Raw genomic sequence first — 12,503 nt, forward strand, 5'->3', positions numbered from 1 at the left:
TACCAAAACAAATGATTCTTAGGGGTTCCTTTCTAACACTTCAGTAGTAGTGCATAGACTGAGTTGAAATTGATCCCAAATCTCAATTTGTGAAAATCTGTTTCTTTCCTTCCAGGCACTGCCCACTTATGATGCCCTGGCACAGATGGAATATCTGGACATGGTGCTGAATGAAAGTCTCAGATTATACCCAATTGCTGGTAGACTCGAGAGGATGTGTAAGAAAGATGTGGAAATCAGTGGTGTGTTCATTCCCAAGGGGACATTAGTGATAGTGCCAACCTTTAGTCTTCACCGAGACCTGGATCTCTGGCCAGAGCCTGAGGAATTCCATCCTGAAAGGTACAGGGAACCCTGGAATGGGGAACGCACCCTCATATTGGAGGATATTGTGATATATTCTTAGTATAGATGACAATCATGTGGTTGTACAATTATTTATTTGTACATCTTTTTATTTTTAGAAGTAATTTTCTTATTACAAAATGATCATTGTCAAACTTTTACAAACTGTAGTTGAGAAAAAAGAATACCAAAGTCATCCTCAGTCCGAATACATTAAGATTATTAATAATGATACGTATGTCCTTATGGACATTTTTCTATGCATATATTGACTACTAAAAATTATGATGGCATTATATTTTTTGAATGACTTACTTAATGTAACATTAAACTATAACAACATACTATAATTGTTTATGATTATATGCATATGCCATAATTAACCACCATCTTATTGAAGGAAATAGGTCTTTTTTTTTTTTCCTTTTTTTTTGGTCCCCTTCAGCTCTTTGAATTCACCCCCACATCCCCACATTCCATGTCTGTAAACCTTGACCACTGCTCTGCTAGCCATAGTGGGAGAGCAAAGGCTGTGGACCTAAGAGTTCTCATCCCTGATAGGTGGAACAGCCTCATGAGGACATAGGCACAGACGGGTCCTGTGCTTTCCGTGGCTGCAGTCCTGTGCCAGCTCCCACCTTTGTTGGTATCTGGGGTTCGTCCAAAGCAAAGTCATCTGAAAAGTCTGCTCTCTAGCTGTCTGAAACATCCTCCTTAAATGGGTCTTGAGCTTTCTCTTCTGGGTATTCAGAGCAGAGTCTGGCTTTGAGCACAGTTTGAATTCTTCAGTAGTTGGTACTATCCTGTTTATTGTACTGGTAAGCAAAATTTGGAGTGAAGTTTTTAGGGATCTAGACTTTCAACCCCTGCTTCCAAGCTCCCAGATGGCAGAGCCCTTGTCCTGTTGCATGATGTCCCTAGTGCTAAAATCACATCTATACATAGTACTTGCTGAAAGAAGTCAGAATTGACCAAGTCGTCTGTTTTCTGGACCAGGAGCCCTGGTGATTCCCACAGGCTCAGCAGTCCTCAATCCTCTACCTTCTTGAACAGAAACCGGAGACCACTCCCAGTACTTCTTCATGATTCATTCAGTCATGAGAGGAAGTGTGTTAGGGACTGTGCCAGGCAATGCGAGATCCACGTGTTAAAAATGCCTATTATGGAGAATTTTTAACACATGCACAAGCATATTCTGTAGATACAAGTCTAAGAAATACTCTTAATGCATCTATATGTGCCCATCCCCTGCCCACCAACCACTAGCCCATGTCAGCTGCCCCATCCACACACCATTGCAATTCCTCGTCTGATTCCCATATAATTTCAAGACTCATCATCTGTAAACATTCCAGTACGTTCTTCACCATACTTGGAGTTTTAAAAAAAATACCTACTGAGAATGCCATTATTACTTTCCCCCAATCGCCATTTTTCCTTACTATAAATATTGAGGAATGAGTTTTGAATAAATGTAAGTCTAACCTTCAAGGAATTTATAGCCTCATGGAACAGATAGAGAGGAATTCGGTGATTATACTGGTTATACACAACTATGAGTATGAGTATAGTGAAGTAGCATCATGTGCTCATGTGAATCGCCTGACATGCTATTCTGTGGAAGTGGTTGGGGGGGTGCTGGTGGGGAGGAGAGGCAAATGAAGGGAAAAATAACGATGTAAATCATGGAAGCATTTTTCTTTTGTCCATGGATATGTGACCAATGTATGTCAGTGGAGGCAGGATCTTACCTTTCCTTCAGTCAGACTCATATCTTGCTCACCTTCCAGAGTATGAACTACTTACAACCCTGAATATAATCCCAGTGTTTAAGATAAATCTTGTTTCAAAAGCATTTCTCTCATCTCCTCAACAAGACTGAATGTTCCCACAGGGTAAGGGGTATTGACCAAGCTGTAGCTTACATTGCCACAGCAGAATAAGCATAGCAAGATTCAATCACCAGCCCCCAAAAGTGTCCTGTGTAGTCCTGGTGAGAATCCCAAACATGTAGCTCTTTTGGTTTTTATGTTTCACTAATGTGTTTCCAACTTGTATGGTGGAACCAGGTTCAGTAAGAAGAACAAGGACAGCATAAATCCTTATACATATATGCCTTTTGGAACTGGACCGCGAAACTGCCTTGGAATGAGGTTTGCGATCATGAACATGAAACTTGCCCTTGTCAGAGTCCTGCAGAACTTCTCCTTCCAACCTTGCAAAGAAACACAGGTCAGAGAGAGAACTTTCTACACAGTGTTTTGTTGATGTTTTTTTAACTAAGAGATATTGAATGTGTGTGTGTGTGTGTGTGTGTGTGTGTGTGTGTGTGTGTGTGTGTGAGAGAGAGAGAGAGAGAGAGAGAGAGAGAGAGAGAGAGAGGGCTCATTTATCCTTAATAATTTGTCCTATTGCTTGAAGAATCTATTTGAAGTCATTTGTGACCTTGACGGGTCCTTCAGCTCCTGAGTGCCATGTCTGTGGTTTATGACCACCCATCCATAAGGATCATCTAGTCAGTGCAGTTCATGTGACATCATTATGCACAGACCTATGAACTTCAGCAAAGTGTTAAATTTCTTTCAATTCCACTGAAAGGAAGGGAACATGTTGTATACAATCATGACATGCAGTGATTACTGCAACATGACTTTTGAATATGCTCTTCTCCACCTCAGCTTACAGGCACTCTCGGGACTGTGGTTCTCAACCCTGGTTGTACATTGGAATCAGTGGGTTTGTTAAAAATCCTGATGCCCAAGTCATCTCAGAAATTTTTTTTAAAGATTTTATTTATTTAATTGAGAGAAAGAGAGAGAGAGCACAAGCAGGCAGAGGAAGGGTAGAAGGGAAAAGCAGACTCCCCACTGAGCTGGGAGCCTGACGCAGGGCTCCCTCGCAGGACTCCAAGATCATGACCTGAGCTGAAGGCAGACACTTAATCCGATTAAGCCACCCAGGTGCCCCCATCTCTAATATAATTCACCCAGAGTGTGGCTTTAAAAGTGCAAGCAAGGTTGAGCATCAGTGGTGTGAAGCACATCTGCCAAATGTGAAGGACTCCCATGGTCCAGGCCATCCTGGCCACTTTGCCCCACCTTCTGTGAGCCCCACTCCAGTCTAGCTATTCTTCCTTTCTATCCCAATCTGCCATCATGAATGGATGTTTCCACTGGGAGAGGTGACAGGATCTTTAGCGGGGGAGACGGCCATAGAATAATATACATAATACCCACTCACGATGACCTTGTAAACTTCGACATACACAATTGAACTATCACTTTTCAAAATTGTTTGCCATAATGGTTAAGAATCTCTTTTAATTTTAAACACTCATCCTTTTTACTTAAAATTTAAATCAAAAAAGAACACAAGCCAACATGAGTTTGTCTCCAGCCTGGTACACAGTAAGTACTCAATAGATAAACTGTTGAATGACTGATGGATGAATGCTTCCATGCTCCAGTCTTGACAGCTTACAGAGTAAGATAATGAATCAGAGATAGATGATGCTAAATAGAGTATTTATACGTTTGTAATACATTATTGTCCTTCATGTATCCGGCTTGCTTTGCATCTGTCATTGGCAGGGCTCCATTCCTGGTTCTCATATGCTTGTTTAACTGTTGCAGATTCCCCTGAAATTAAGTGCTCAAGGGTTAATTCGACCAGAAAAACCCATTGTTCTCAAGGTTGAGCCAAGAGATGGGAGTGTGAACAGAGCCTGACTTTCCCTAAGGACTTCCCCTTTGTTCTTCAAGAAGCTGTATCTCCCAGATCACCAGAGACCTCAATTTCCTTTGTGAGTAAAACCAAGAAATAAAGATGAGCTTCAAGTACTGCCCGTGGCGATGACTAGGGATTCTGTACATTCATTTAGCTTTTTTAGTGTCTGTGTGGATCATTATGTATTGTGGAGAGTAAAGGAGGTGATAATAATTGCCAGAGAAGTAGACTCAGCCTGTCTGGTTCACACAGACTACCCGCAGTTATATCAACTACTCCCCTGAGCACTGATCAAGAATAAAACATTCTCAACAATTTTATCAACAAACTTGAATGAAAACAAGAATTATTGTCATGACTGTGGTAGGTGGTAGTGACATTTATACACGTCTTATTTTGAATATTCTACATTAAATATTACACTGAACCCATCAACCAACATCTCTTTACAAAAATGCTAACTGATGCCTTTCTGCACATTAATGGAAAACCCATAGAACTGATGAATGAAAGCCAGTGACTGAATGTTTTGACCATCACTGTCACTGGGTGGGTGGAGCTTGTTCAGATTTCCAATGTGGTATGTTAAGGGTAGGTGACAGTTAATCCACTGTGACTTTACCCGTGGCTCAGAAAAGTACATTCATAGTTGAATTCTACAGGTTTTGGAGCACATTTTTCTATAACACTTGATTGGGCACTTAGTATTATACTAGTTTTGATTTAATGTTTTCATCTCACCTGCCCTGATGTTCTGGTAGGCAGGGAACGTGCTTTCTCTTTGTGTTCCAGCCTCAGCTCCCAACTGTCCTGACACATTGAACATCGAATCAGAGGTGGGTGATGGGCCAGTTGATTTGGCAGGAAGGCTAAAAGCATTTGTCCATTTCAGTTGGTAGCAGAAGCTGCACAGGATTCTTCCTATTCTCTATTCTCCCCTCCCCTCCATCCCCTTCTATCTCCTTTCCTCGCCTCTTCCTTTGCCTTCCTTCCTGGATAATTCAGTCCTAAAGTTGTAAGTGGGGCATAGCCAGGTGGGCAGCCCCACATTGGGGGTCAGGGGCAGAGAAGGGAGTCACAGTGAGTCCAAGTTAGAGCCTGAGTAGGCTGGGGAGGGTGTCCATATGGAAGAGCAGCCTGGCATGGGTGTGGGAGCCCAAGCTAGGTGAGAAGGGTGCCCACACAGAAGGTTGGTCTGAGGGGGAGCCCCTGGAGCCTAACTACAGTGTGGAGAAACCAAGGAGCATGGTGGGGGCATACATGAGTGTTAAGGGTTGGAGTGAGGGTTAGTTACATGAAGGAGGATTGATCAAATAAGTAAATATATTAAAGCCAAATGGTTTCAGGAGTTTCTCAGTGTTGGAGAAGGGAGTCACTGATTTGGAAAGGGAGAAAGCCAAATGAAGCCTGTGTATTCAGAGATTGGAAGTGAGTGTGTCAGTGTAATGTCATGCCTTCCTATGGCTAGATGATAGATTGGTAGAGAGAGATAGAAATGTGTGTGTTTGTCTGTCTGTGTGTAAAAACACATACCCCCTTCCTCTCTCCACAGACAGCTCTTAAAACGGTGAACCTGTTGAGAGCAATGAGCACACCTTGTGCCCAGATCTTGGCTTATAAAGGTCTTTTTCCTCTTAAAGGAACTAGGGCTTTTCAGAGAAATGGCTGATTCCAGGCTGGGAGAGCACATGATGAGCCTGGAGCATCTTGTGCTACACAGTGATGGGGACACGTCCACGGGATGCAGAGCCAGCCTGTGGGGTTTCACTGACCCATCAGGCACAATTTTATGATAACTGACAATATGAAGGGATATGACTCATTGAATAAAACAATAATACACAAGTACACACAGGTGTAGATAAATACAGGGATAAATTACAATTGATGAAGACACTCACACAGTTTCAAAGCATTGTCACTCTCAAACACCCATGAGTTCCTGAGGAAAGAGCAGCTCACACAGCAGAGACTTGGCAAATGAGTGAAGGTCATCAGGAACAGGAAGTGATGGCCCATCACCCAATGGGACAGGGTAAGAAGATCTCAACATCACCTTTGGCATATTCTTGCCAGGGAGGCAAAAATGCAAGAAACCCTCAAAAAATCAGACAAACCCAAACAAAGGAATATCTACTCTTAATCTGTAACTGGTAATCTTCAAGAAAGTCAAGATCCTGAAAGTGATTTAAAAAAAAAAGAAAAAACAAGCCCAGATTGGAGCCACTTGCCCCCCGCCCACCCCCCCCCCCCCACCTCACAGCAAACCAAGACTAATGACAGTTTCAACCTATCCCAGGAAGGTGACTTTTTACAGTCCATCTGAAATTTCCTGATGGGCATTAATGATTCATCTGCAGGATAGAAACCCTACAAGTCCATCCCCCGGAAAGGTGTCCTGGCCTGAAACAATCCGTTCTTTTCCCTCTGTGCACTTCTTGCCCCATCCTCCTTCCTATAAAACCCTGCACTTTGTACACCTCTTGGAAGCATCTGTCTCCTTGCTAGTTGGGATGGTGCTGAATCATGAATCACTTAATAAACTCAATTAGATCTTCAACTTGACTTCCTAGAATTCTGTTTTTTAATAAAATCCAGAGACAAACTAAGGAAGTGTTCCAGACTGAACTAAAGAGACTAAAGAGGGGTGACATGTAAAATGAGCATGTGAGCGGGGTCCTTCTGCTATAAAGGACATTCTGGGGACAATGAGAAACCGGCTCTGATGGTTACATGGTGGTAATGTGTCAGCATCCACTTCCTGACTTTGGAGAATGGAGAATGTCTTGGTAGGAATTACAAGGGGTTTATGAAATATCAGGTTAGCAATTTACTCTGAGATGGGTCAGGAACATAGTTTTTGGAAGAGACTCTTTCTGGAAGCTTGTGATTACTTTGGGTCACAAAAGCACCTTGGGCCTATAAAGCTCTCCCCATCCATTGCCTTAATCTGACTTGTATTATTTAATACAATGAGGCAGCACCACACAGTGATTGAGAGATGGGGAGCTCTGAAGCTGTCGCTCCTGGGGTTTGAATCCCAGTTCAGTCCAGGGCTGAGTCTAGACCAATCAGTGGCTTTGGGTAAATGAGTAAAAGGTGCCCCCTTCGCATTGCTGGGCCTGCAGGACTTGGGCCACCCTCCACTACACATATGGGATCTTGAACAAATTACCTACTACCTCACCGCTCAGGACTTAGTGCCCCAGATTTTTTTTTTTTTGTATAGTTTTATTTTAATGTTTTTTATTATATTATGTTAGTCACCATACAGTACATCCCTGGTTTCTGATGTAAAGTTCGATGATTCATTAGTTGCGTATAACACCCAGTGCACCATGCAATAAGTGCCCTCCTTACTACCTATCACCAGTCTATCCCATTCCCCCACCGCCCTCCCCTCTGAAGCCCTCAGTTTAGTGCTCCAGATTCTTAAAATATGGGGATAATGCCAGTGCCTATCTGACCTGATGACAAAACCATATGATGTGTGTGAGGAATTTAGGACACAGAACATGGAACACACAGTGAGCCCGTAATCAGTGTAAGCTATTATTTTCAAATCTGTATTATCCTCAGTCCTCAGGAGGCCATGTTGGTCTGATGTTTGGGTAACAGCCTAGTCAAAGCCCAGTTTCAATCTGCTATTTGAGAAAGTAATTGCATACATCTTTCATGTTGGTTTAATCATGAAGGTATTCCTGTCTCAGCTGATGTTGTTCAGGAATTTTCCAAAGAACAATATAAACATCCCCATTCTAGAAGTGCCTTTGTCAAGAGAGAGTAAGGTGAACCTCACTGAGATGGAGTGGAGAGGTGTCAGCAGGGGCGCCCTCACCACCCTACCATGCAGACCCAACAGGAAGAGATGGACTTGACCTCACAAGGTCTTGACCTTGCTCTACCTTACTATCCGAGCTGGAGGAAGAAGGGCTCTCCTTGTCACCAGGATGCACCACCCCTTCTGCCTCACAAGAGCTCCGGCAACGAGAAGCCACCACACTTCTAACTTCCGGGTTACTCCAATGGACTCCGGTTTATAACAGCCTTCCCAGCTTCCCCTTTTCTCCTGATAGAAGCATACTGCAGCGGCCACTTTGAGGCAAACAGGTTTGAGCAATGGAATGTTGAAAGGGCCCACAGCGACCTGGCTGAATACAGACAGGCCCATCTGGGACCCACCTCAAAATATCCATAGACCCTAACTTACCAACGGGCTACTTATCAAAAAAGGAAAACTGCCATATGTGGCCATACTTCCTCAACTTCCCCCTTTAAAAACACCCCCCCCCCACTGCCTCCTTGCAGCCAGTCTCTGCTTCACTGTCAGCTCTCTGCTCTCCTGCAGCGTATCCAATAAACGTCTTGTTTGACTCCTTTCGCTCTGCCTCTGCTGAATTCTTTCACAGCCTCTGCGCGGGCTTCCACCAGATCGTCGCCCCACACTTGGGGGCCCCCATCCGATTGGGACAGACACTCCACTCAGACACCACATTTAATGGCCATACACGGGGGGAACCCCCACACAAGAAGCCTTTATCAGTCCGGGATTCTCCCCGCATTCTCCAGGAATTTCTGGGGACTCTCCGTCCGTGGACCCACTCTAGTACTCCTCGGGGAACTGATGACCTCTGGTGGAGGGGACGCCTCAGGAACCGAAGCCCCAGCGGGAACCAGCCCCACGCGCCTGCCCAGAAGGGTGAGGGATTTCCCCTTCAGCCCTTTCGGGGAGGCCCTTCCCTCCCCCTCCTTTCTCTTTGAGGCCGTTCCACAGTCCAACCCTAGTACTTCTCAGACAGCTGAAGGTCTCCGGCTGGGGCTGTCTCCTCTGCGGTCTGAACGTCTGACGGCGAACACACCACGCGGCCCGCACCTGTGAGGGCGAAGGACCCCTTCCCTCTGCTTTTTCACTCCACCCGGCAGGGGTGTTCCAGCGCCTGCGCAATTAGCCGCCGGCCTGGGGCGAATCCGCACACGTTACAGGCTGGGTTGGGACCCTTTCCCGACCCGGCGACGCTCAGGCGCCTGGCTTCCTTCAGCCTCCGCCCCTTTCCTTCTCCTCGCGCGCGTCCAGCCGCAGACCAGCTGCCATCTTGATCTGCGGGCAAAGCGCTTGCTGCTCCTGTGAGCGGCGAGTCTTCTCCCTCCTTTTCCCAGCGGTCAGGCCAAACTGCTGTGCGGCCCTCCCTGTTGCCAGGGGACGTCCCCACAGGAACTGCCAGGCCAGCTGCTGTGACCCCCTCCGTGGTGGGACGCCACCAGGACAGTTTGCCACCTCCTATGGGTCCTGTCCTTTTGCAGGTGAGCGGGTCTCCCGGGGTGAAATCGCGACCCCCAGCCGGAGGGCCATTCGCTTTGGCGGGATGCCCCTTGGACTCGGTAGCCGGTCTTTCTCACTATGGGATCCCCGTGGGCTCTGTTTTTAAAAGCTGGGAGAAATTTGGGGCACCTGGTACTTCAGTCAGTTGGGCATCCAACTCCTGATTTCTGCTCAGGTCACGATCTCAGGGTGTGAGATGGAGCCCCAAGTCCGGCCCCACCCTCCCGAGGAAGGTGGCTGGAAATTCTGTCTCCTCCTCCCGCTTCCCCTCTCTCTGTTTCTCTCTTTTGCATTAAAGAAATCTTAAAAAAAAAAAAAAAAAAAAAAAAAAAAAAAAAAAAGCTGGAAGGGATCTGACCCCCAAGGCCTGAGGAAAAATGTCTCGTCTTTTTATGTTTCCTGGCCTCCGTCCAAACCTCCAGATCAAGACCTATGGCCCTTCCACGTGATGGGGTTTTGGAATACAGGTGAGGTGAGGTGGGGTGAGGTCCAGAGCCCACCACCAAGAAAGAATTCTGAAGACACATCTTCGGTACAAAATGGTGGTTTTATTAAAGCACGGGAACAGGACCCAGGGGCAGAAAGAGCTGCTGCCCTGGGGTTGTGAGGGGTAGCTGATTATATACTTGGGGGTTGGGGGAGGTAAGAAAAAGGGAGGCTTCAAAAGGATTTTTGTATGTTAAAGACGACTCACAGGATACCAGAGGCCTTGCCATTGTCAAGTTCAGGTTGTTTTTCCTTCTAGCAAGGCATTAACAGTAAGATAGTTGGGAGCTTCCTGGAGGAACACTACACTTTGCCCAATTCAAGTATCTGCTAATGGGCTGCAGATTATAAGAACGTTTAGTTGTATTTACATTCCCTTCCGGAAGCTAGGCCATTGATAGAAATGCTTTGTTCTTGTAAATTGCTAACTTTTGTAAACTGAGGGAGACTCCTGTTTTGTAGGATTGTAATCTCTATAAATTAACTATCTGTTTTTCCTTTAGGGCAGCCGGGAGTGCCTAAGGAATGTCCCATATGTTGCTTGGCGGGGTGTGGGGTGTCAGCTTCTGCCTGTCCTCAGCTAGCCTTCTGCTCCCTCATCAGTTTGACCTTGAGAAAACCTTGGTAGAATAAAAGTTTCAACTAGTTTAAATACCAAATTGTGTTCCACTTGGGTCCACTTAAAAGTCAGTCCCCTTTGTCAGTTTTTTCCCTGGGGGCAGTGGCGGTGGTATCTGAAGTGGGCTGTGTTAAGTTCAATGGGTGCTCCTAGTTACCTAACAGCAAGGGCAAGAGGAGGAGCCAGTGGTGCCCAGAGTCACCCAGGCTGGTATAGGAACTAGTTATGCAGGCCTCACCTAAGGTGGTGCAGAAACGGGAGGGGTGGGGGGGTGCAGAAGAGGTGAAGTGCTGCCAGAAGGTAAAGAAAGAGGACTCTCATTTCTAAAGCTCGTCAGCTCAGACAGATGAGTAGATGCCATGTTTTCTTTCCACCACCAAGTCAAAATAGGCAGTCCATGTCAGGCCGGAAAAGAGGGAACTTCCCTGAAACAAAAGGAGTTTTGGCAGCTGCTTGGGAATATTCCTTAAAGTCCTCATCCCAAGGTAGGCTAAGCAGAGACAGTTGGTTCCAATGATTATAGCCATTAACCCTGGAAATGAATGAGGGATAAGCCCCCATATCTACTTGGAGGAGGAACAGTGAGAGAGTCAGCGTCCAGTATGTCTGGAGGTGGCTGGTTAGCCTGGTGAGCGGCCAGAGATATTATGCAAGAGGCTCTTAGGTCTGGGTCCTGATTTAGGGCCAGGACACCGAGCAACACACGTATGGGACTTAGGACCATTGGGAGGATACCAGTAAAGGAGATCAAGCTGGAAAATAGTGTCATAAGAGTTCCCATGTGATGAGGGAGCAGAAGGCTAGCTGAGGACAGGCAGAAGCTGACACCCCACACCCCCGCCAAGCGACATATGGGACATTCCTTAGGCACTCCCGGCTGCCCTAAAGGAAAAACAGATAGTTAATTTATAGAGATTACAATCCTACAAGACAGGAGTCTCCCTCAGTTTACAAAAGTTAGCAATTTACAAGAACAAAGCATTTCTATCAATGGCCTAGCTTCCGGAAGGGAATGTAAATACAACTAAATGTCCTTATAATCTGCAGCCCATTAGCAGATACTTGAATTGGGCAAAGTGTAGTGTTCCTCCAGGAAGCTCCCAACTATCTTACTGTTAATGCCTTGCTAGAAGGAAAAACAACCTGAACTTGACAATGGCAAGGCCTCTGGTATCCTGTGAGTCTTCTTTAACATACAAAAATCCTTTTGAAACCTCCCTTTTTCTTACCTCCCCCAACCCCCAAGTATATAATCAGCTACCCCTCACAACCCCAGGGCAGCAGCTCTTTCTGCCCCTGGGTCCTGTTCCCGTGCTTTAATAAAACCACCATTTTGTACCGAAGATGTGTCTTCAGAATTCTTTCTTGGTGGTGGGCTCTAGATCTCACCTACCTCGCCTCACGTATATTCCAAAAGTCCCATCATATGGCGCCCAGCGTGGGGCTTTGAGTCTTTTCATCTGGACTCTGAGCTTTTGTGCAAACTTGGTGAGTTTGTTCTTTCTTTCTTTCTTTCTTTCTTTCTTTCTTTCTTTCTTTCTTTCTTTCTTTCATTCTTTCTTTCAAGATTTTTATTTATTTACTTGATTGAGAGCAAGCAGGAAAGCACAAGTAGGGGGAGCAGCGGAGGGAGAGGGAGAAGCAGACTTGCCGCTGAACAAGGAGCCTGATGCGGGACTCAATCCCAGGACTCTGGCATCATGACCTGAGCCAAAGACAGATGCTTAGCTAACTGAGCCACCCAGGCGCCCCTGGTGAGTACTTTCTTTCCTCTTCCTTTACTCTCATTCCAGGGGCCTTCAAGGAGTATGGTCTTATTGGAACACTGTCATGTAGATTGCTCAGGCTGCCTTCCTCTAGCCTGTGGCTACTCTATGGGGAGGAGAAAGCCTGCCTTTTGGCTGGAAGTTAGTACCCTTGCCAGGATGGTAAGAAGACCCAGAAACTTGAAGCCCTCTCTTTATTTCTGTCCTTATAAAAGTTGTCTGCCTTAGGCACGGGACAGCC

At 45.8% G+C, this 12,503-nt stretch overlaps 1 protein-coding gene across 1 annotated transcript in view; it reads left to right on the plus strand.

Moving 5' to 3' along the window:
* LOC123777260 (cytochrome P450 3A12-like) overlaps positions 1 to 4,186 on the plus strand; it is a 33,356-nt gene extending 29,170 nt beyond the window's left edge. Inside the window, exons 11-13 of the mRNA XM_045773797.2 lie at positions 116 to 342; positions 2,415 to 2,577; positions 3,978 to 4,186. Of these exons, the coding sequence (XP_045629753.2) occupies positions 116 to 342; positions 2,415 to 2,577; positions 3,978 to 4,073 (486 nt within the window). The 3' untranslated portion in view covers positions 4,074 to 4,186. The remainder of the gene's footprint in view (positions 1 to 115; positions 343 to 2,414; positions 2,578 to 3,977) is intronic.
* Positions 4,187 to 12,503: the final 8,317 nt, after the last annotated feature.

The sequence above is a fragment of the Ursus americanus genome, chromosome 2 (assembly GCF_024610735.1).
Source record: "Ursus americanus isolate L20-20 chromosome 2, mUrsAme1.1.p, whole genome shotgun sequence".
NCBI lineage: Eukaryota > Metazoa > Chordata > Mammalia > Carnivora > Ursidae > Ursus > Ursus americanus.